This window comes from Mus pahari, chromosome X (assembly GCF_900095145.1).
Source record: "Mus pahari chromosome X, PAHARI_EIJ_v1.1, whole genome shotgun sequence".
Classification (NCBI taxonomy): domain Eukaryota; kingdom Metazoa; phylum Chordata; class Mammalia; order Rodentia; family Muridae; genus Mus; species Mus pahari.
Genome location: NC_034613.1, coordinates 92,487,812 through 92,508,884, shown reverse-complemented (window position 1 = coordinate 92,508,884; position 21,073 = coordinate 92,487,812). Strand labels below are relative to the sequence as shown.

General features: G+C 40.2%; 1 protein-coding gene across 1 annotated transcript; it reads left to right on the top strand.

The window, feature by feature from the left end:
* The first annotated feature begins 15,197 nt into the window (after positions 1-15,197).
* Rtl3 (retrotransposon Gag like 3) lies at positions 15,198-18,773 on the top strand. Its single transcript, XM_021187857.1, has 2 exons — positions 15,198-15,363; positions 15,982-18,773. The coding sequence occupies exon 2, from the start codon at positions 16,200-16,202 to the stop codon at positions 17,856-17,858; it is 1,659 nt and encodes a 552-aa protein (XP_021043516.1). The 5' UTR covers positions 15,198-15,363; positions 15,982-16,199; the 3' UTR covers positions 17,859-18,773.
* The last annotated feature ends 2,300 nt before the right edge of the window (positions 18,774-21,073 follow it).

The window sequence follows — 21,073 nt, the reverse complement described above, 5'->3', positions numbered from 1 at the left end:
TTATCCTGAATTGGACTCCCCCTCTTCTAGAAGTTTCAATGTTCCAGTTGTAACATTGAGATCTTTGATTCATTTGGAATTGCTATATGTGCAGGGTATAAAGAACAAACAAGTTTCATTCTTTGACATATTGATACCTAATTTTCACAGTACCATTAATTAAATACGCTGTCTTTTCTTCAGTGTCTATTTTTGATGATTTTGTAAAAAATCAGGTCACTGGTGGTGAATGAATTTACATCTGGGACCTTTACTTTATTCCAATGGTTAATGTGGCAGTTTTGTTCCAATACAGTGCTGATTTAACTACTATGGCTCTGTATTGTGTTATAAAATCAGAAATAGTTATAGTATACAAAAAATACATTGTATGAAATTCTCAAATAATTTCTTCATCCAACATTAGATAGTAAAGTTTCTGGAAAGAAAAATATGATCTTTGAATAGCATGTGCCTTATAGTTACTGAAATGGATATCTTTTGAGTGGAAAACCAGTACCATACCCATTAAACAGATTGGGAGAGAGAGACATCAACATTGTTCACTCTTGCTAAGAGGTATTACAGGATTCCCATAAAAGTCTAAATTAATATTTGGAGATTAAAATCTGATATGACAGCACAATCTGTAATCCTGATGCTTGGGAGGCCGAGGCAAGAGGATCTTGAGATCAAGGCTAACCTTGATTATACAGGGAGCTCAAGTCTAGCCTGGACTACATGAGACACTGTCTCAGAATAACAAAACAAAAGTATAATCATAATCTAAACAAGTAGAGGAATGTGTGCTACCCTATGTTCTTAGATATATTATTATTTAATAGACTTTGTATGGAACAACAACAAACAAAGAGTAGGTGAGACTGACCTGTGCATGCTGTGATTGCTACTATCAGATCAACCATTAGCAAATAATTAATTGATGATAAGAAAAAAAGCATCTGAAGACCCTCCTTACCCCAGCAACAGCTTGCCTATTGCTCAGATCTGTATTGTTCAAAATTTTTTTGTGTGAGCATATTTTTTTTAAAATTTTTATTTTCTTTATTTACATTTCAAATGCTATCCCGAAAGTTCCCTATACCCCCCTGCCCCTGCTCCCCTACCCACCCACTCCCACTNCTTGGCCCAGGCCTTCCCTTGTGCTGGGTCATATAAAGTTTGCAAGACCAAGGGGCCTCTATTCCCAGTGATGGCCGATTAGGCCATCTTGTTCAAATATTTTGATCTTACTGTTCCAGGTAAGCAGAGGTGTGCCCTGACGTTAAGGGCTGTGATATGGTGACATGAAACTTAGGTACCACATGGTCAGATATATGTACTTGATACATCTACCAACACATCCCAGTGCTCAAACAAGGTAGAAACATTGGAGATGCACAAAGACATACAAATGAAAAGCATTTCCCAAAGAAACAAATTAGGCCAAATCTAAACTGTAAAATGAGTTGGAACCAATCATCCTGTTCTGGCCCAATCAGTGAAATGCAAAGCAAAGCCTAAGCATTCGTGCTCACCCCTACTCCCATGGGTGGTGAGTCAAAATGGAACATCACCTGATGCAGAAAACACAGCCAAGTTTAGTCAAGCTCGGTGAAATATTGCCAATGGAAGATGTGCAGGAGGCAAGAAGGGGAGGGAGAGAAAGACAAATGGCCAGATGAGTGTTCAAAAGGCAAACAACCAAAATAAATAAACATTAAAGATAATTTTTAAAGGATAATAACAAATTTCCCAGTTCTGATGGGGGAATAGGGTCCACATAGGGAGCACTGCCTTGCCTGCCAAACTCTTTAGTACTCATGTAAATCACTCGAAGGACAAGTGATGATTTCTGAGAAGGGAAACATTGGGCAGGGCTCATGTCTCCAGGGTGTGCAAGTTGTTTCCAACTCCTAGTTCCTGAACACTTAGCTAGGAGGACAGCTGCTCACTGTTGATTCTGTATTGGTATAAGACAGAAAGCTGGCCTGAACAGGGGTATTGGAAGGACTCTTCTAAGATTACTCCCCCCAGAGCTGGTCCTTGATTGTGTAATCAGCAAAATGTGCTGTCTTCCCTCTCCCTACCCTGGTTTCTGTTCCAAATCTCTTTGCCCACTAGTCATTCCTACCTTTCAACCTAGTACACTGGTCCACCCAGGGTCACTGGAGAAAGCAATTTTTGTTTCCTAGAGGTGCTGTAACAAATTATGACAGTATGGCTTACAAAACAGAACTTTATTCTCTAAAAATCTCTCTCTCTCTCTCTCTCTCTCTCTCTCTCTCTCTCTCTCTCTCTCTCTCTCTCTCTCTCTCTCTCTCTCTCTCTCTCTCTCTCTCTCTCTCTCTCTCTCTCTCTCTCTCTCTCTCTCTCCTCCCTCTGTAAGATAATCATTCAAAACCCACAAATGCATTCTAAAGCATACAAATACATCATCTGAGTTAATTTTGCATTTTAAGAAATGCAACTTGAAGCTTTATTTAATCTATAAATGTGAAGATTTTTGAAACCTGCAAATTATACACCTTCATTTTCACCTTTGTGGCACCCTAGGAGATTGGGGACTCCAGTGTTGAGCTCTTCTATGAAACATTAGTCCCATGTTGATACTAGACTTACAATTTGGCACTCACTAAACCATGTGTGCCTGTGCAACCTCTAACCCCCAGCCCCTCATTTTCTTCCTGTAAACTGTGATTAATAAATGTTCATGACTGATAAATTCATTGTGATTATTAAATGATGGAACTTATGAAAAGCACTCATGCTAATGTCTGTTTCACACAGAACCAGTCTTTGATGTATGGTAATGGCCAACATTATTAATTCAGTGCTATTCTTACTTTAAAAATTGGAGCAAATTATAAAATAATCTAAACAGAGCTCCAATATATTGTATTCACTATTTACTAAGTGTAACTCATCATAAGCACATTTTAGTTTGGGAGAAATTTTGTTTTAAGTTTCACATTCTAGATTGTTTCTAGAATCTAAATGCTCATGATTTGGATAAAGACTGTTTGGGTTCCATATCTGAACAAAATTCCTAACTATGCAAGCTTAAATAACAATTTTAATCCTCAGTTTTCTAAACTGAAAAACTGAGCCCAATAACAGTATTTATATCAAACATATAGTTTGTGTATCCCATTATATAACTCATGTAAAGGACTGAGTACTATGTCCAGAGTATGGTGAGCCCTTAAGAAATGATATAACAGGGCTGGAGGGATGGCTCTTCTGAAGGTCCTGAGTTCAATTCCCAGAAACCACCTGGTGGCTCACAACAATCTGTAATGGGACCCGATGCCCTCTTCTGATATGTCTGAAGATAGTTACAGTGTACTCATATAAATAAAATAAATAAATATTTTAAAAAAGAAATGATATAATAAATATAACACTCAGCCTTTCATCAAACTTGCTGATTTTATCCTTAATACTCTAAACAAAATGATCATCACAATGATAGTTCATTCTCTGAACCCATTTGATAGAAACCACTATTGCTACTTTACCTAACAGTAAACAGAGTTCTAAGACACAGCTAAGTAATACATGATGGGGATGGATTTTAAAATAACCCTACTTTGGTGATAAACTTTATTATTTACAACTCACTGTCATATACAAAGGCATAATAACCAGAGTAATGTTAACAGATACCAAGATACCAAGAGACTCATATGTTCCAAGCACCATATTCAGGGATTTTCCCATGATATCTTAGGAGATGGAGTATTTCAGGTAGTATTTATAAGAATTTCTAGAAGAAGTGTACTATTGCTCATTGCCATCTTATATTCAAGAGTACCAGAGCTCAGAAAACTAAGCAATTTACCAAAGAAAACAAAATGTCTTGTACCACAGCTAGTAGAAACTGGGACTCTGAGCTCTTCCTTTATGTGGTAGAATGAACCTATATTTTTAAATTTGGCCTACACTATGGCTGACAAAAAGATATGGACTCACAGAATAGTGGCTATTCTATACCACAGACAGACAGACAGACAGACAGACAGACAGACAGATATAACTTAACTAAAAGCCCCAACCCCAGGCATTTAACCCCTGTTAAATTGTTGGTCAGGTTTATCTAAGAAGACTCTCAAAATATTACAAGCTATCGTCACTGCCCTTGGCTGTCCCCCAGAGGTAGAAGGTAAACTCTAATTGCTGAAAACACCCTGCACTTCAGACACAGGGTCCAGAGGCCCTGAGCTAGAACTTACCAGAAAGCCTCCTCTTCAAGGACTTGCTTTTATGGTACCAGAAGCCATCATGCAAGCTTCCAAAGGAGGGATGCAACCAACAGTACTACCCAGCTCTGATGCCTATGAACCATAACAATGATCAGTATGGCACTGTACCTCTAAGAATGCTGTAGTGGTGTACATACCTTGGTGGTAACCAACAGCTCTCCAATTAGACTTAAGACCCACTTGACAAAAGGGAAATCATGTTTGGCACTGAAAACCTAGCCGACTGACCAGGGCTAGTGAAGTCATGGATATTGGAAAAGAATCTATAAGTTTCAATTTACTAAACTACATGTTCCCTTACTACATTCTAATTTTTGTCCCTATTCTCATAGCTAAGTGTAGCCCTTGCCCTTCATCAAGGAAACTTCTTTTTTTCAACAGATGAAAAACATTACAGAAAGCCACAACCAATCAAAATGCAGATATGTGGAGTCTACTCCCAGATTTAAAAAAAAAAAAAACTACAATGTAACTCCTACACCTAAGACAAGGAATCATTGCCGAAGATGGGGCAGAAAGATTTTAGAGTTCGATGAGCAAAGAAGTTGCTATAAAGTTCTGTTTCCTAGCAAGATCAGAAGCTACACTCATGAAGTTGTTCCAACATATGACCCAAAGACATGCTAACGTGGAAGAGGAAATGCTCATACAAAGTCAACCTTACAAAGAGAACTACAAGCAATTAATGAATGCTCAAAGCAGGAAAAATAGTCTTTTCCAGGGAAGACCATACCAATTGATTATACAACAGCAAATGGTCAGCCCTGAAGATACACATAGAAGCGGTATTTTATGGATTGAACAGGTTGTATTTATGTATTGAGGCAAACAAAATCTTTCTCTATATTCTCATTAGCTACTCCAGCAGGCAGCTCTTGGGTTGCTAAGTTTATGAAATGAGATACAAGAAGAAGACTTATCCACTTCCATACCAAATGCAGTAATATAAAATAAAATCCTAAGTTTCTCTCAAAATACTTTTATATTTACCTCTTTCCAGTTCCCCTGTAGCAGCTGTCCTGAGATACTATCACAACCCAAGATTTTTGAGTGTGTGTGTGTGGGGGGGGGGAAGTTAAGCAATAAAGACTGTTTTCTAAGAATCCCTGTAAACTGAAAATTATGGCCCAGGAAAATGGCTCAGCTGGTAAAGACATGCTACCCAAGTCTGGAGACGTTAGTTCCACTCTGAAAGAAAAAACTTCACCTATAAAGATGTCCTCTGAACTTCCCACATATCACATGGCAAGTGTGAGCATGTGTGCACACAGACAGGTAGATAAATACAAATTATTACTGGAAAATCAGCAGAAATTGTTACTGACTTATAATGGCAAGAATGGTTTTGTGCTGTTGAAGGTTATGGATAACAACTGAAGCTAACACACAGGGGAAAATATCTAAAGCAGAAACTTGCAGAAAGTGGACTCTGCCACGAGAAAGAAGTTGAGTTTTCTGACCAATTCATACCCTACTAGTCTTTAAACAATCTAGCATAATGTCACTTGTTCAAACGTGTTGAGCTGTTCTGTAAAAGAGTTAGAAAGAATGTTTAAAATCAACATTTTTCTCAACAATCTCCTCCAAATAATTAATCCCCTTCAATTAAATACACCTCTCTCCTAACCATGAGCATACTTGTAAGCAAGCCCCTAAATAAACTTTTGCTCAGAATGCTTTTGTTGAGCTTGAGTTTCTCTTCCTTTTATCCCACTTACATAACTACTCAGCTCAATTCGAAATTGTATATATATATATATGTGTGTGTGTGTGTGTGTGTGTGTGTGTGTGTGTGTGTGTCAGAAAAAGCAAAAAGCACGAGTTACCAGATGTATCTCCTTCCTAAAGGTTGCAGTGCATGTTAAAAATTAGATATCCAAAAGGCCCTGGAGCATTAGGGCTTCCTTAGATCCTCAGAATTCTCTTTTAAGGGGATTTGTAAGAAGATTTAAAAATGTTTTACTGGCATTTTCCTGAAAATACAATGTGAGATTTGTATGTGCTACAAAGAACAAATTTTCAGTGATATTTATATGTGACAGCCACTCAGATCAATATATTAAGTACACCCACACACAATACCTGTTTTTCTTCCTAGTCATTATCCTCTCCTGTCCAGAGGTGACTACTATTTAGACATGTACCACTAACACTATTGATTGTGTATTGTTCTTGAATTTCATATAAATAATATCATTTATTCCTTTGTCTCTGGATTCTTTCATTTGGGATTCACCTACATTCTTTGTGTGTACCGGTAGCAACTATAATAATGTATGCTACACTTTGAACTCTTATTTGTAAAGGTTTGAAAGGAATTTTAAAAACTATTGTGGATTAGAACTCAGACACTAACTATAGAAGGGGTCAGAGAACACAGAAGAGCAAGTGGACATGGGTAATGCCTTACGAGTGGGGAAAGTGCTGAAAACTGAAGTGTCTACCAAAGCTAAAGCACTTAGCCTCTGTTTACTCAGCTCCTGTTGATTTTTGTTATGTAGGAGTATAGATCTGATAAATCCAGCCTTTCCAGCTTCTCAAGAGAAATCAGCCATCTGGACTGTTTTCGTAGAACCTCTCTTCTTCTTCTTCTTCTTCTTCTTCTTCTTCTTCTTCTTCTTCTTCTTCTTCTTCTTCTTCTTCTTCTTCTTCTTCTTCTTCTTCTTCCTGTGTAGTCCTAGCTATCCTGGAACTCACTCTGCAGACCAGGCTGGCCTCGATCTAAGAAATCCGCCTGCCTCTGCCTCCCNAGTGCTGGGATTAAAGGCATGCACCACCATGCCCCACAACCTCTATACTTCTAATAAATCTTAAAATAAGTTCCAAATTGATCAAAACATCAGGAATTAATGAGCCAATTGAAAGCCATTTTGTAAATTCTAACAACAGAACCTCACCAAATACATTCAAGGAAATAAGATTCAGAAAGGAAGGACTTTGCCATGATTACTGTGTGTGCAGACCAAAGAAGCCTGGTGCAATTTAGAACAAAGAATACGAAGACAGATGACTAAATGAAGTGCCATCTTCATGGGCACTTGGCACATGATTTAGCCTTTCTGGGCTACAGTGTTCTCATTTCTAAAAGTAGCTGCCTCATATGGTTGCTGGAAAACTGAATGAGCTAATATTTGTAAAGAGCTTAGTATAGCGTCTAGTACATTTAAAATGACTAAGAGTATTAGTTGTTGTTTATCCTGTTGTTATTATGTCCATGGATGATTACGGGAACACTAATACTCTATCATTTCTAATAATTTAAGTTCCTCAGGACAAATTACTTTAAATATGATTTCAGGCTTGATAACACCAAATCTGCATTCAATTTAGATATACTCAGGTGTTTTTTTTTTCTTTTCCAAAAGGACACATGCTGCTGGCAACGGAAGATGAATGTTGAAATCTGTGTTCCTCATCCATGGAAAGCCAGCTTTTTATTTCCTGGAGAGTTGGACTTTAGCTCAAACCAAAGAAGCAGATGAAACTTTAAAGTGATTTCATATAAAGTGTGTCAGAAATGCAAATGTTGTGTGTAGTAATGCAAGAGCTTGGGGGGGGGTGGGGATTTGAAAAGGGTAATCCCAACATCTTTGAAAGTTCTTTCACAAATATGATAATCCTGATTGTTAGAAATGGAAGTCAGCACCTGCAAGAGAAGTGTGCACCCGTAAATCCCATCATTCAGGAGGCTGGAATGGGATTGGGAGTTCAAAGTAGTTTACGCCTAGCAAGCTGCAGCTCAGCCTTGGCAATATAGTAAGGCCTAGTCACAAAGCCAAAAATTAAAAAGAAGTGAAAATGCACTTATGTAATCATTGAACACCGAGGAGGAGCATGCCCCAAATCATACAGCTCCTGCAACTGGCCAGGGAATACTGAAACAGGAAATAACATCTTCCTAAGAATCGCAAGCTATGTGGCTACATGTGCAGCATTAGCACTAAGCCATAGAAAGAGGCAGCTGTGGATAGGGAAATGATGAAAAGCTACTTGGAGGAGGCAGCTTCTCAGCCTAGAGAAATGATCAGATTTCTAAAGGTGGCTGTAGAAAGCCAGGCAGGGGGAATAGCTAGGAGAAGAAATATAAGGACAATGCACTGCATGGGGGATACTGTCCTGATGAAGGGTGGTGTACACAACAGTAGTGAGAAGGAAGACTTGCCATAGAGGCAGGTTGGGACTACATGCTAGAGGGTTTTGAATAACAAGCTATTCTAACACAAAGAGCAGTTAGGGTTGCTTTTTTATTCCCATGAAAGAAATGCCTAGTCATATTTTATGAATAATCCAGTTGCTACAGAAAAAATGCAAAATGCAAATGGAAAGGTCCCTCTATTCTCACTACTCAGAGTATCCACCATTAATGATTTCTTCTGAAACTTGCCAAAAACGTCTCCTGTGAAGTTCTTTTTAAATATCAATGTTTATTTTATGACTGTGTCATCCAATGCAGTCACACCAATGCAACCCCATGATTATATTGCACCATAACCCAGGTACACACATGCTGAAAGAGAAAGTGTCCCCGTAAGTACTGTGTATCCTGTTTAAAGTCAACAACAACAACAACAAAAAGAAATTGCAACACCCTAAAAAAAAAAAGCCAGGCGGTGGTGGCGCACGCCTTTAATCCCAGCACTTGGGAGGCAGAGGCAGGCGGATTTCTGAGTTCGAGGCCAGCCTGGTCTACAAAGTGAGTTCCAGGACAGCCAGGGCTACACAGAGAAACCCTGTCTCAAAAAACCTAAAAAAAAAAAAAAAAAAAAAAAAAAAGAAATTGCAACACATACTCTCTCTTTTTTGAGATTATAATATAACTATATCATTTCTCCCTTCCCTTTCGTCTGTCCCAAACACTCCCATATACCACTCATTGACATTGCTCTCTTTCAAATTCTCTTTTATGGACTATTTTTATTAATTATTCTATTTAAAAATTAAGCAAACCAAAATGGCAATTTTTTTGTCCTTGACAAAGAACTAACTCATCAGTGCAGTCTTTTCCATTTGCACATGCTGACATGCACTGAAAAAGTACAAATGTCTCAGGAATCTGATGTGACTCCTTGCTAATGATATTTTCTGCTTCATTCTTTCAGCCAAGAAATAATCAGAGTGTGTGTCGGGGGGCTATCTTTCTGTCAGGGTGCACCCAGAGAACAACGCTTAGTTTAGATGATACAGCTGCGCTAGAAAATCAAATAGAGTAATGACAAGAATAAAATCATGGCAGGGATGGAATGGAAGTGGAGAAATGGAAACTAGTTATGCAAACATGTCCGAGAGGAAGTGATTGAGATGAAAAAAAATTAAACCAACAGGACCATGTTATGCTACATTTGCCATGAGAAAATCAGATCCAGAATTACAGAGTGTTAAGAAAATATACACTAGAAAGCTCATAAAAATATTGAGAGAAGAATGGCTGATACTGCAGATTAAAAAATCTATCTGCCATTTTTGAATGAATGCTAGTGAGAGCTAGTAGTTTAGAAAATTATAATATAGTGAGAAGTTAAAAATTGCCAGGACCACATATTTCTTGACCAAACATATTTAAAACATTTACATGTTACCGTCATCTCTGCCAAATATCACATTTCCCTTTGAGAGTCTCTGTATCGCATTATGTCTGTGAACTCATACACTTCCCTCACGTACTCTGCACTTCATCCAAATTGGACTGCTGCTTCTCTATTCCCAGGCTACAGTGTCCAACCTCTGCGCCTTAGTTTTAACTCTTTTCTCCATCAAGAGTGTTCTTGTTTTCATCCATCCTGCTTTTATCCCCACATGCACATGATCAAATCTTACCTTCTTCTAAAATCTACCCCAAAAGCTTGTTTTATAATGTCTCCCCCGAATCTCCTTGATACTTCTTTCTACCTCCTTTAACAATAATACCCAAAACATTTCTATCTACTTTCTGTCCCTCCACTAGAACATTCAGTAACAACAGATAGCTACATATGAATACCAAAGTACATACTTTGTTCTCTTAAGCTGTGAGCTCTTTGACAGAAAACGCCAAGTAAGATTATCTTTGTATTCAGCATCCAGCACGCACACACAAAGCATATACAAAAAAATGCGGGCGCGCACACACACACACACACACACACACAGAGAGAGAGAGAGAGAGAGAGAGAGAGAGAGAGAGAGAGAGAGAGAGAGAGAGAGAGAAAGAGATGCATGTATGTAGACAAGTGCTGAATAGCATAATTAACTGCCTGAGTATTCAATAACTATTTATAGAAAGAGAGTGGGAAAGAAAAAATGTGGATTTACACTATGGAAAGCAAATGATATTGGAGCAATCATATGTTTGGTTTATATATAAATGTTTGAGGGGAACTTTGTTTAGAGACACTAGACAAGCTGACAAAAAAAAATCAATGATAATCCTTTGAACTAGAAATATTATTTTTATCTTCTATTACAGTTCAGCAAATGTCTAATTTTAGATACTAGCATTGCTCCCAGTCTTCATAGCAACTTAGTAATTACCAATTATTATCTCCTACTCTCTAGACAAGTAAAATGAATCTCAGACAATCTATAAAACTTGCCTGAAATTACACAGCTAGTGAAAATAAGCAGCACTGAGAATTGGATGTCGACCTGCCTTACCTCAAACCCTATGTTCTTTCCAATGGCACAATTTTTTCAAAAGTACTCTCACAGCTACTTAATACATTTCATACAGCAAAACAGAGAGAGTTGACTATCCACATTCCTTCACTGAACTTCCACTCCTAAATGCCTACTTCCGCTCCAGCATCATTGAAAGTTTATCACCTCTTTTTAAATATCCTGCAAACCTGTAACTAATGTACACATCTCGTGGCCTAATTAAGCTCTTTGCATGCAAACCTAACCAGTGAATAAATAAAGTCTCCTTTTATATACTTTTAAAAAATAATAAACTGCAAAAATTAATAATTTTGTCTTTAGGTGACAAAATATACATTTGTTGAGTTTTAAAAGACTGTTTCTAAACTTTCCTTCCCCTCTTTTCTTCTCCCCCTCTCCTTTCCAACCACCTCTCCTTGTCCATTCCTATTCCTCCAACCTCCTGACTTCCCTTTCCTCCCTCTTGTTCCACTCCTCTCTCCCATTGGTGTTGCGTGGACTTGGTTTGCTTTCTGGGCAAAGCAATGTCACAAGAAAGCAGAAAGAAGATGGCAGCAAATGGAGAAGGTCAGACCCTCATCGTTCAGGCTTCTCAAGAGTGGGCTTAGAGAAAACCTCCCTGTAATGCTGTACCCAGGTCAGCCATCACTAGAGTTTAGTGAAGTCATTCAACTGAAATCACAAAGGAAGTATGTGAACTAATGCTAATGCTATACTACATCCATCTTTTTCTTAATTTTTAAATTTTAACTAAAATATGATTACACGATCTCCCCCCACACACACTTTTCTCCTTTTAACCCCCTTTCCTGTGTTTGTCCCCTTTCAGATTCATGGTCTCTTTTTCTTTGATTACTTTTACATATATATAAGTACAGTGGGCTTTGGTCCTACAGTGGTGCTTGTATGTATGCCTTTTATAGTGGTCTCTTTACCCTTCAACAGCTTTCCTAACAAGAAAAAACTTCAAGGGTTGGCATTCTTCCAAAATAAACTACAAAACTGATAGCATCCTCAAGAAATTTCACTTTAGAGACTTCCACATTGGGTCTTCTCTTCTACAGATGCCAGACATCTGATCAGAATAAGAATTTTCTCATGTATGTGGCAAGAAATAAAATGAGAAGATGAAATACAACAAATTTTGACTTCCCCAGAGTGCTCCTAAGATGGAACCTGCCCCCACCCTATGAGCAAATGCTCAGAATCCCTTTCATATTAAGGAAGAATTCCTCCGTGGCTTTTCAACAGCCAAAGGAATAAGTGATTATAACTGTCTTGGTGTTAACACACTAAAATCAGTGTGTTGCTGACAATCTAAAGGAAGGCCTTAATTTGTTCCATGAACATGAAGGGTTAAATTTAAGAAAGTGCTGCAAGCTCTAACATAACCATAGGAATAACATGTTTAACACAACAGTCACCAGGGTGGGACTGCCCCCAAGGGGGAGCTGGGCATTGTGCCAGAGACCTGTGGGGTAACCTGTCCTGTCCGTTCTATACAGGGTTAATAGAGAGAATAGCAGGAACTTATGTTGCTTAAAGCTGCAGACCAGCCAACCTGAAGGAGAAAGAGCCTGGCAGGGGTCTAAAATGTTTCAGACTGTCCATTTACCAACAAAATAAGATCGCGCTTCACAAAGGAATGTACAAAGTAGAACTTCATCTCATTCAACCTTTCCCTTCTCTTTCCTCCCAAGCTAACAATCTACATATGCAACTTATTAACATAACTGAGCAGGAACATTTATTACTGTGCAGGCTTTGTACGTCTGTGAAATGAACAGATTTGTCTTTTTTCTTGAAATATTAATTTGCCTAGCTAACAAAATTTCACTTACTTAAAATGTTTTCATAACATTCTAAAGACTCCATAAACTCCATCATGTTGTGAGTGTAGGAAGGATTAAACTGTAGGAGAACATGGTGAGCATTTGCATGTGATTACCTCCCTATTCTTACTTTCCTATTCTTACTTGACTAATTCAGGATATTAAAACCACTTTAGGCATTTGGACAAAAGTCAGTGTAGCTTTTCTTTTTTTAATCACTCAAAAAAGAATAATTCTCTATGTTTAGGCAGTTTGGAACTTGCACTTAAGGACGTTGAAATTTGGTCTTTGCTCTTTAGTGAAGGGGAGTCAGGGAAGAAAGGTCCCTGTGTTTACCCACTGAATAAATATGCCTCTAGGCAAGGCACTGTTTGGTGCTTTAGTCCGTGGACTTTTTAAACATCTATCTTGGCTGCTCGACAACCCCCATGTTAATCACCCCATCTTCCCGCTTAGGTGCCTCCAGTTCTAATTCAAGAGAATTATTTGGCAAAGTAAATGATCCATGACCCAACCAGGAAGGAGAGATAAAAGCTCCGGAGTGGTGAAAAATTAATGCTGTAAAGTCTATGAGCTGTAGATTTCTTCATATGAAGTGTCCTTGCTCAATCAATTCTGAAACGTTTACCTAATAAATTCCATAATTCTAAGATGATTATAAACAATAAATTAAAATTGTTACTTCTGTTACAGGGCTTATTATTGCTCTTAACTTTTGTTAAGTGTGATTAACTTTTATACTATGATAAGTATTTTACACACATTATTTCATTCATTTATTCATTGTTTGGTGTGTGTGTGTGTGTGTGTGTGTGTGTGTGTGTGTGTGTGTGTGTGTGTTATAGACTCTCACATAACCCAAAATGGCCTGGAACTCACTATGTAGCTGAAAATGGCTTGAACTCCTGATACTCCTGTGTCTGTTTCCTGAATGTTTGGATTGTAATATTTGGGTATTTGACTGATTATTCACACCACTCCTGCAAAGTTAAAATAATGTTATTGGCTCCATTTCACAGTTGCATAAACTGAGGTTTGAACTCTAAATTTTAGAAGGACTAAGAAAATTACTAAATCTGTGCAAGTTTAGTGTAGATGGGCATAAAGGGAATGGTGTGGAGCATTATTTAATAGCAAATGAGTATTGAATATATATATATATATATATATATATATATATATATATATATATATATATATATATGATTCTAGAAAGCATTGCACTTTGAAGAACATTAGTTTGGGTATAGATTGCTTTATAATTCCCAATAAATATCAGAGCCATATAAGCATCACAGCAGTAGAACTAGTTAGTTTGTATAAGTATGACCATCAGACAACTTAAATAGTTTACACTATGTCTCTAACTGTCCACTCATTAATGATAAGAAAATAAAAGAAATGTCATAACTATAACTATCTCTCTGTTTTTTTAATTGGTGAAGGCATTATCAACTGTCTTTTTTTTCCTTCTCAATGGGAAAGAATGGTTCAGTTTTCTGAAAATTTTTGCACAAATAGAATAAATTGTCTGATAATGGTGATATTTTTATGTATGTTTTACTTTTGAAATAATTGCAAGATAGGTAGAGAACAAACTAAATCTGCACATGATTTTACTTTCTTCTTAAAGCCTCTGTATTCAGATTCAGCTAGCCTAGGCAGCCAATTTTCTGTGGTTTAGGCCTCTTCCATCTCCAGGATTTATTCCACTATGCTAATAAGGAGACTTGGGACCATGGCTGAATTGTGTGATTTGAAGTAGCCTTATATAACTCATTGCCACAATTAAAATAGCTGTTCCTGATCCTTGCTTTAAATGACCACATGATCTATGCCCAGCATAAAACTATGATTTGGCAGGAGAAAACAAAGAAACCAGTAAAAGTAGGGCATCCGTATGCTGTCAGGAGCCACCTGAGCAGCTCAGGTGGGCAGAAGAACCCTGGGCAGGTATATTCACAATCAGGCAAGTGCTTTTTACAAGATAGCCTATCAAAAGTTTGCCTCTTTGGCATCCTTACTCTATTATAAGTTTCCTAGATCTGTCCATGGTGAAGATTCTAAAAAAGTATTTCAAGGTAGGACACTTGGGACTGAGTTGGTAGACAGGAGGAAGGACTGTGTGTGTGTGTGTTATAGTTTGCTCTCTAAGTTAGAATTAAACAAACGTCCCAGTGTGGTCAGAGTACGGGTAAGTTACGTGAAACAGACATTAAAAAAAAAAAAAAGAATCAAGTCCCAAACCACTGCGGTCATTCAGAAATGTTTGCAACTTTTCACAAGGGCAGTGGTATTACTCCCAATTTCCTGACCAAATATTTATTAAAGTAACCAAGGACTGAGTGCACGAAGCTGCCTCACATCGGCGCAGCATCCTACTTTCCTTGTAGCTTGGAACTGTGAGGTACTGGAGAGAGAGAGAGAGAGAGAGAGAGAGAGAGAGAGAGAGAGAGAGAGAGAGAGAGAGAAAACACTCTTCCATACTCAAAATAGCTACGTTACAGAGGAGAGTTGGAACGTGTTCTGGGAGTGGGTGTGTTTGTTTGAGTTCAGTGTGTGCAGAAAAGGCAAGCCTCCACAGCCATTCACACACTTCCCTCCTCAGCGATGGCTACGCAGACAGCAGAGCTCCAGCCCTACATCTCTAAATGGTAATGTACATCTATAAAGAGGATTTTGTTAACTATTTGGAGGCAATTTATAAATAATATGCATGTGTCTGCTGAATATGTATATATGTGTGCTCATTTATTTATTTATTTATTTATTCAACTTTTGCTTGCTTTCTCCCGTGTCTGATTGTGTGTGGTTACTTGTGTGGTATGATTTCTGAGGTGGGAGAAAGAGCATCCCCACCCCCCCAATTCCTATGCTAGTCACTCAAAATATCTCTTGAGTTAGTCCTCCCAAACCTAAAATCCCCATGGCGCTTTAAACATCTGATTTGGTCGCTGAAAGCAGCTGTTAACATCCAAATGTTACAATGAAATATTAGGCAGACACTAGAAATTAAAAACGACTTAAAACAAAGGCATATGGGGCAATTGTTTCTGATATAACGTGAAGTTTCAAACAAATACAAACTGACATGCACAGTCTGGGTCATGTGCTAGTAAAATGTCATGAGGTCAGGGCAAGTATGTATACCCCAGCTCATGAACATGAGCTTGTGGTAAAAGAAAGCCAGCAGAGTTGGACAGATTTTGTTGATTTATATAGAATGAGTGCTTTCCACAGTTTCTGATCCTCAGCTCCCTCTCTCTTCACAGTGTGTCTCACACCTCCCGGTGCTGAGCTCTAAGGCTCCCAGTGACCTCTTGATAATAAGCCTTGGCTGAGTCCAAATCCCCACCCCTTGGAAAAGTCACGGAGCCTGACGGAGCCTGACGTCTGTCTGCCTGTGAGCCGCTTTCAGCAAAGACCTCACAAGCAGCTACTCAATCTCTCTTGGTAGCAAATTGCCAAACCAGGCCCGTTTCCTCAAAAGATGGTAGAGGACTTAGCAGCTTCCTATGTTACTCTGAAATTGGAGAATGAAATTCTGCAGGCTCAAGTGAAGAAGCTCATGGAAGAAAATGCTGCCCTCCAGGCCCAGATACCAGAGCTCCAGAAATCCGGAGCAGCCAAAGAGCATGAACCACTCCGAAAGCCCTCAGAGGCCCAAGAGCCCCCAGAGTCCCCAGAGCTTCCAGCAGCCAGGGCGTCTCAAAACCCCTGGGAACCCCCAGCAACCACAGAGCCCGGGGAGCCTACAAAGATCAGAGAGCCCAGGGAACCCTCAGCCATCAGTGAGCTCGGGGGACCCCCAGAGATCAAGGAGCCCCAGGAGCCCCCAGAGACCAATGAGTCTAGAGAATCCTCAGCCATCACAGAGTTCAGGGGATCCCCAGAGATCAAGGAGCCCCATTTGTCCCCAAAGTCCAAGGAGTACTGGGAATCTCAGGAGCTTCCAAAGGTTAAGGAATTTTGGGAGCCCCCAGAGGCCCTGGATTCCACAGCCTGGAAGCCTCCAGCAGTCAAGGAACCCCAGGAGATCCAGAAGGCTCTGGAATCCCCAGCAACCCAGAGGCCCCAGGCGCCCCCAAGGGGTTACGATCTCCCAGCAGTCTGTGAGGCAGAGCCCACAGACAACCAGGGTACCTCAGCCCTCAAGGAGCTTCAGAATCCACAGCTCCACAACCCTACAAATGATGAGGAGTCTCAGACGGTTCCAGAATACCAGGAGACCTCATCACAGCGGGAGCTCCTTGAGCATCCACCTCTCCAGGAGACTCTGGAGCCTCGGGTGCCCCAGGAGCCCTTGGACCCCTCAGATGCCAAGGAGTTTCTAGAACTCTCAGTACCTGAGTCCCTAGAGGGGCTGATAGTTGTGAGAACAGGAGCAGAACAGGCCCAGCGTGAATTAGAGGCTGCAACTTTGCCCCTAGAGTACCCTTTGGCCTTCAGTGAGGATTTCCAGAAACTCTCTGAGTTTTTAGTTCAGATGAACAGTTACCTGAGAAGCAGAGGTTATCCCACTGAAGCGGCTCTAGTGAGCTTTGTTGGCAGCTTCTTCTCAGGTGAGGCAGGAAGGTTGTTCCAGCCCTTATTAGATAGCCAAACCCCCCTGGTGGAACAATTTGAAAGGCTCCTGCGAGCACTCCAAGATACTTTTGACAATCCAGAAAGTTTGGAAGTTGCTAACCAGGGCCTCCCTCAGCTTCGCCAAGGGGAAAGCCTTGCTCCCAGGCATTCAACCCGCTTCCATCTCATCGCTCAAGAGTTAGATTTGGGTGAAAGCACACTCTGCATCCAGTTTCAAGAAGAGCTTGCCAGTTCTATTCAAAATGAACTGTCTTGCACAAGTCCAGCCACCAACCTATCTGACGTGATCATTGAGTGTGTCACCCTAGAAGAGAAGGCAAGTGGCAGGGCTGATTCCAGTTCATCATCTTCTGAAGAGGAAAATGAGTCCGAGGGTCCACCCACTGAAAACCAGCCTGTTCAGGCTACAGGTAATCGCCCTCACCTGAGCGAGGCTGAACGGGCCAGACGCCGCGAAGGTCACTTGTGCCTCTACTGTGGCCATCCTGGTCATTTTGCCAGAGACTGCCCTGTCAAGCCTCATCGTGCCCAGCAGGCGGGAAACATGGAGGCCCGGCGGTAAGGGGGATCCCGGGCGGGCCAATCTACAAATACGCGTCCCCCTCTCTTCCCATATCTATGTCCCGTACCCTATGGCTAACTGTTGAGATTAGGCTTGGAAGACGGCAATTCTTTGAACAAGCAATGGTGGATTCAGGCTCCTACAGAAACAGCATCGACCGCTCTGTGGTTCTTCGAGAGAAGATACCAATCCGCAATAACATCTTCCCTCTCATGCTTGAAACGGTCGATGGGCGTCCACTGATTAATGGACCCATTACCAAAGAAACCCCACCTGTTGAAGTAAAAATTGGAAACCACGTTGAAGAGCTCCAGTTTGACATTATTCATGCACCACGCTACCCTCTGATTCTTGGAATCCATTGGCTTGAGACCCATGACCCGAACATCGAATGGAGTACCCGAACTGTGTCATTTCCATCACATTATTGTCATTACAATTGCTTCAGGCACAGGTGGAATCGAAGACGGCGTGACGAAATAATTGCTGGTTAGATGGTGGGTCCTAGTGACTTCTGATCATCTGTCTTCTGTTACCTCAGCTGTCATCAGCATTTGCTGCTCTCTTGAATCTTCCAATGAACCTCTGGCTATGAACAAAGGCTACCTGTACAACGACGCTGCCTCTTGGATGATGGACTGAACCTGACGACTTTGAGCTGCTTTTCCCCACCAACCCTGCATGCCTCCCTCTTTGAACCCTGCATTATGTAGGGCTGTTTTTTTTTTAAGTCGCAATTCACACTAATGATATGCATGCAAATAGATATTAGAAACTAATAGTGAAAACTGTAGTTGTTAGACTGATTTTGTTATTTTCTAATCAAAATTACTTTACCACATATTTTCTGTTTTTTTTCAATAAAGCAATTTTCAAGTGTATTTTTCAGTAATCAATAAACAATGGGAAGTGTTACTTGTGTTTGTTAATTATTGGGTTAGCTGAGGAAAGGGGTAAGGGGCCACTAAGTTTGGAGGAGGGGAAAGGGGGGGGTAAAGTATGAGAGTGAAAGGGTGGGAATAATGGGGGGCGGAAGGGGTGGGAGGGATTAAAGAGGAAGGGAGGAAAAGAAGAGGAAGTGAAAATGGAGAAGGGGTGAATAGAGGGAGAAGAGAAGGGAGAGGTGAGGGAGAGATTTGGGGAAGGCTTAAGGTTTGAATGAAGTCCTGGGAATTCCCAGAGTGACAGTTCAGGGGATGGTCATTTAGGTAGAGGGAGATGGAGAAAGTCATGGTCTTGGTGGTAGGATTGGGTAAAGTATGGAGGGGTAAGCAGTGGTAAGGTTGAGAAAAGAATTTTGGAGAAACTGGGTATAAATGGGAAGACTGTTGGATTCTGGGGTCTGGAGTAAGGGGAAGGAGAAACTCGGATAAAGGACAGCACTGGCAATCACAAGCAGCTTTGAAACATCTTGGACTTCGGAAGCTAACCAAACAAAGAAGAGCACCAGAGCAGGTAATGAGACTCCAGTGGTGACCTACCCATCTCTGTAAATGGGTATCCATGATTTATTCCCTACAAAACCAAAACTTATCCTTGAAGACCTGCCTACTAACTGCCCTTACTACAGCATAGGATCAGGGTTTAATACATATAGTGGAGTCACCTCTCCTACATTTACAGCTTTCTCTCCCCTGCTAGCCATGCTGCCTGCCTGGTACACAGAGAAAGCAAAGCTCTAAAAGACCCACAAATGTGTGGTCAGGAGAGGGGTTAGTGTCTAGACTTACTTAAGTTATATCCCCCCCCCCACATACACAAATATTGGGGAGTATTAGATAACTGGATAAAAGGGGAAGCAGTGATCCACGTCCATTTTAACTTTCTTTTGTGTTCTCAGCTTCTCCCTTGGAATTTCTTTGAAGATACATGAATGTCAGTGTTCTAACATAGGTGATCAAATAAAAAGAGCTCCCATTTCCTTCAGGCATCTTACACACATTAATCATTGCTTCTGAGAACAACCCAACGACATAATTTTCTATGCTTTTATTTTAAATAATCAGAATCCCAGCATAGCTAGGAAGTCACAGAGACCTCTTTGAGCTTCAAACCTATGCCTTTTCCACTACAGCATGTCATACTCCCTATGCAGTGGTGAGTGCCTGCAGATACTAGAGAAGCACAAAGGTAGGTGGGAACCCTGAGAAGGAGGGGAAATGAAGAGAGAAAAACTGCATGGTCTTAGATAGTAATTTCTTTTCCCAGATTCCTTTAGCTTTACCATACCCCACTAGTCATCCTGCAAACCACCTATTCCTTGTCTTGGAGGATTTTGCTTCCCTTGAAACTAAGGCCAGATTTCCTGGTGGCTTCCATGACAATTGAGTGTTCAGGAACTGTGCATTGCTTAAAAACATCACCGTTCCATTTTTCTGGCTAGCCACTTCCAAACTGAATCTAGATTCTGAGCTGCCCTAAGGCCCATTGTATCAATAACCATCAGCAGTCACTTCCTTCACCCAACAGTCGAATGTGTTTTATCACAATAACGTCATGTAGCCTGTGGTGAGCTTTCCTCAGGAACTACATTTCTGTTCCCTGTTTAATCCCTAGGTACAGAAACGGAATCACCTATATCTCTTACCTTGACAGCAGAGTTTAGCATAATTCTTGGCACACAGACTCTCCACAGCAACTGACTCAATATTTAAACATCATACAGAGAAGAAGGCTTATTTATAAGCCTTCTATTTGTCTGTTTTTTCTCTACTTAAGAGTCACCCCTAACATTAAAAGAAAGAAACAAAAACAAACAAAAACCCAACTTCAATCAGCAACAAAAGAAAAAGAATGTCTTTTATTATCTCCTGCCCCCACACGCACACCTGCCCAGAGCTGTGAAGACCAAATATTTCCCCAGGACTGAGGATTTATGAAACACCAGGTTTTCTGTGCACAACTGGGAGAGTTATGGGCAAACTGAGATTGCTGGGCATCTTACTTGGACCGTCCTACCTAGCTATACGGATTTACTTAACTAAAGTACAACTCTTAACTTCAGAAAAAAATTAGTACCACCATCATAGGATCACATACTATTTGAACCAGAAAAGACTCAAAAAGCCTGTTTCCTTAATTTTACATGTGGAGTTAAGAAGGCCCAGATAAAGGGAAATCACCTACCATAAATAACATTATTCTGACATCCTGATTTCAAATCCAGTGCTCTCTTTTCATGGTGAGAAGGTATCCCAAGCCAATAGTTAAACACA

Bases quoted from the DNA above. Each gene is read 5' to 3' on its own strand.
- Rtl3 (XM_021187857.1), top strand. From the start codon at position 16,200: ATGGTAGAGGACTTAGCAGCTTCCTATGTTACTCTGAAATTGGAGAAT.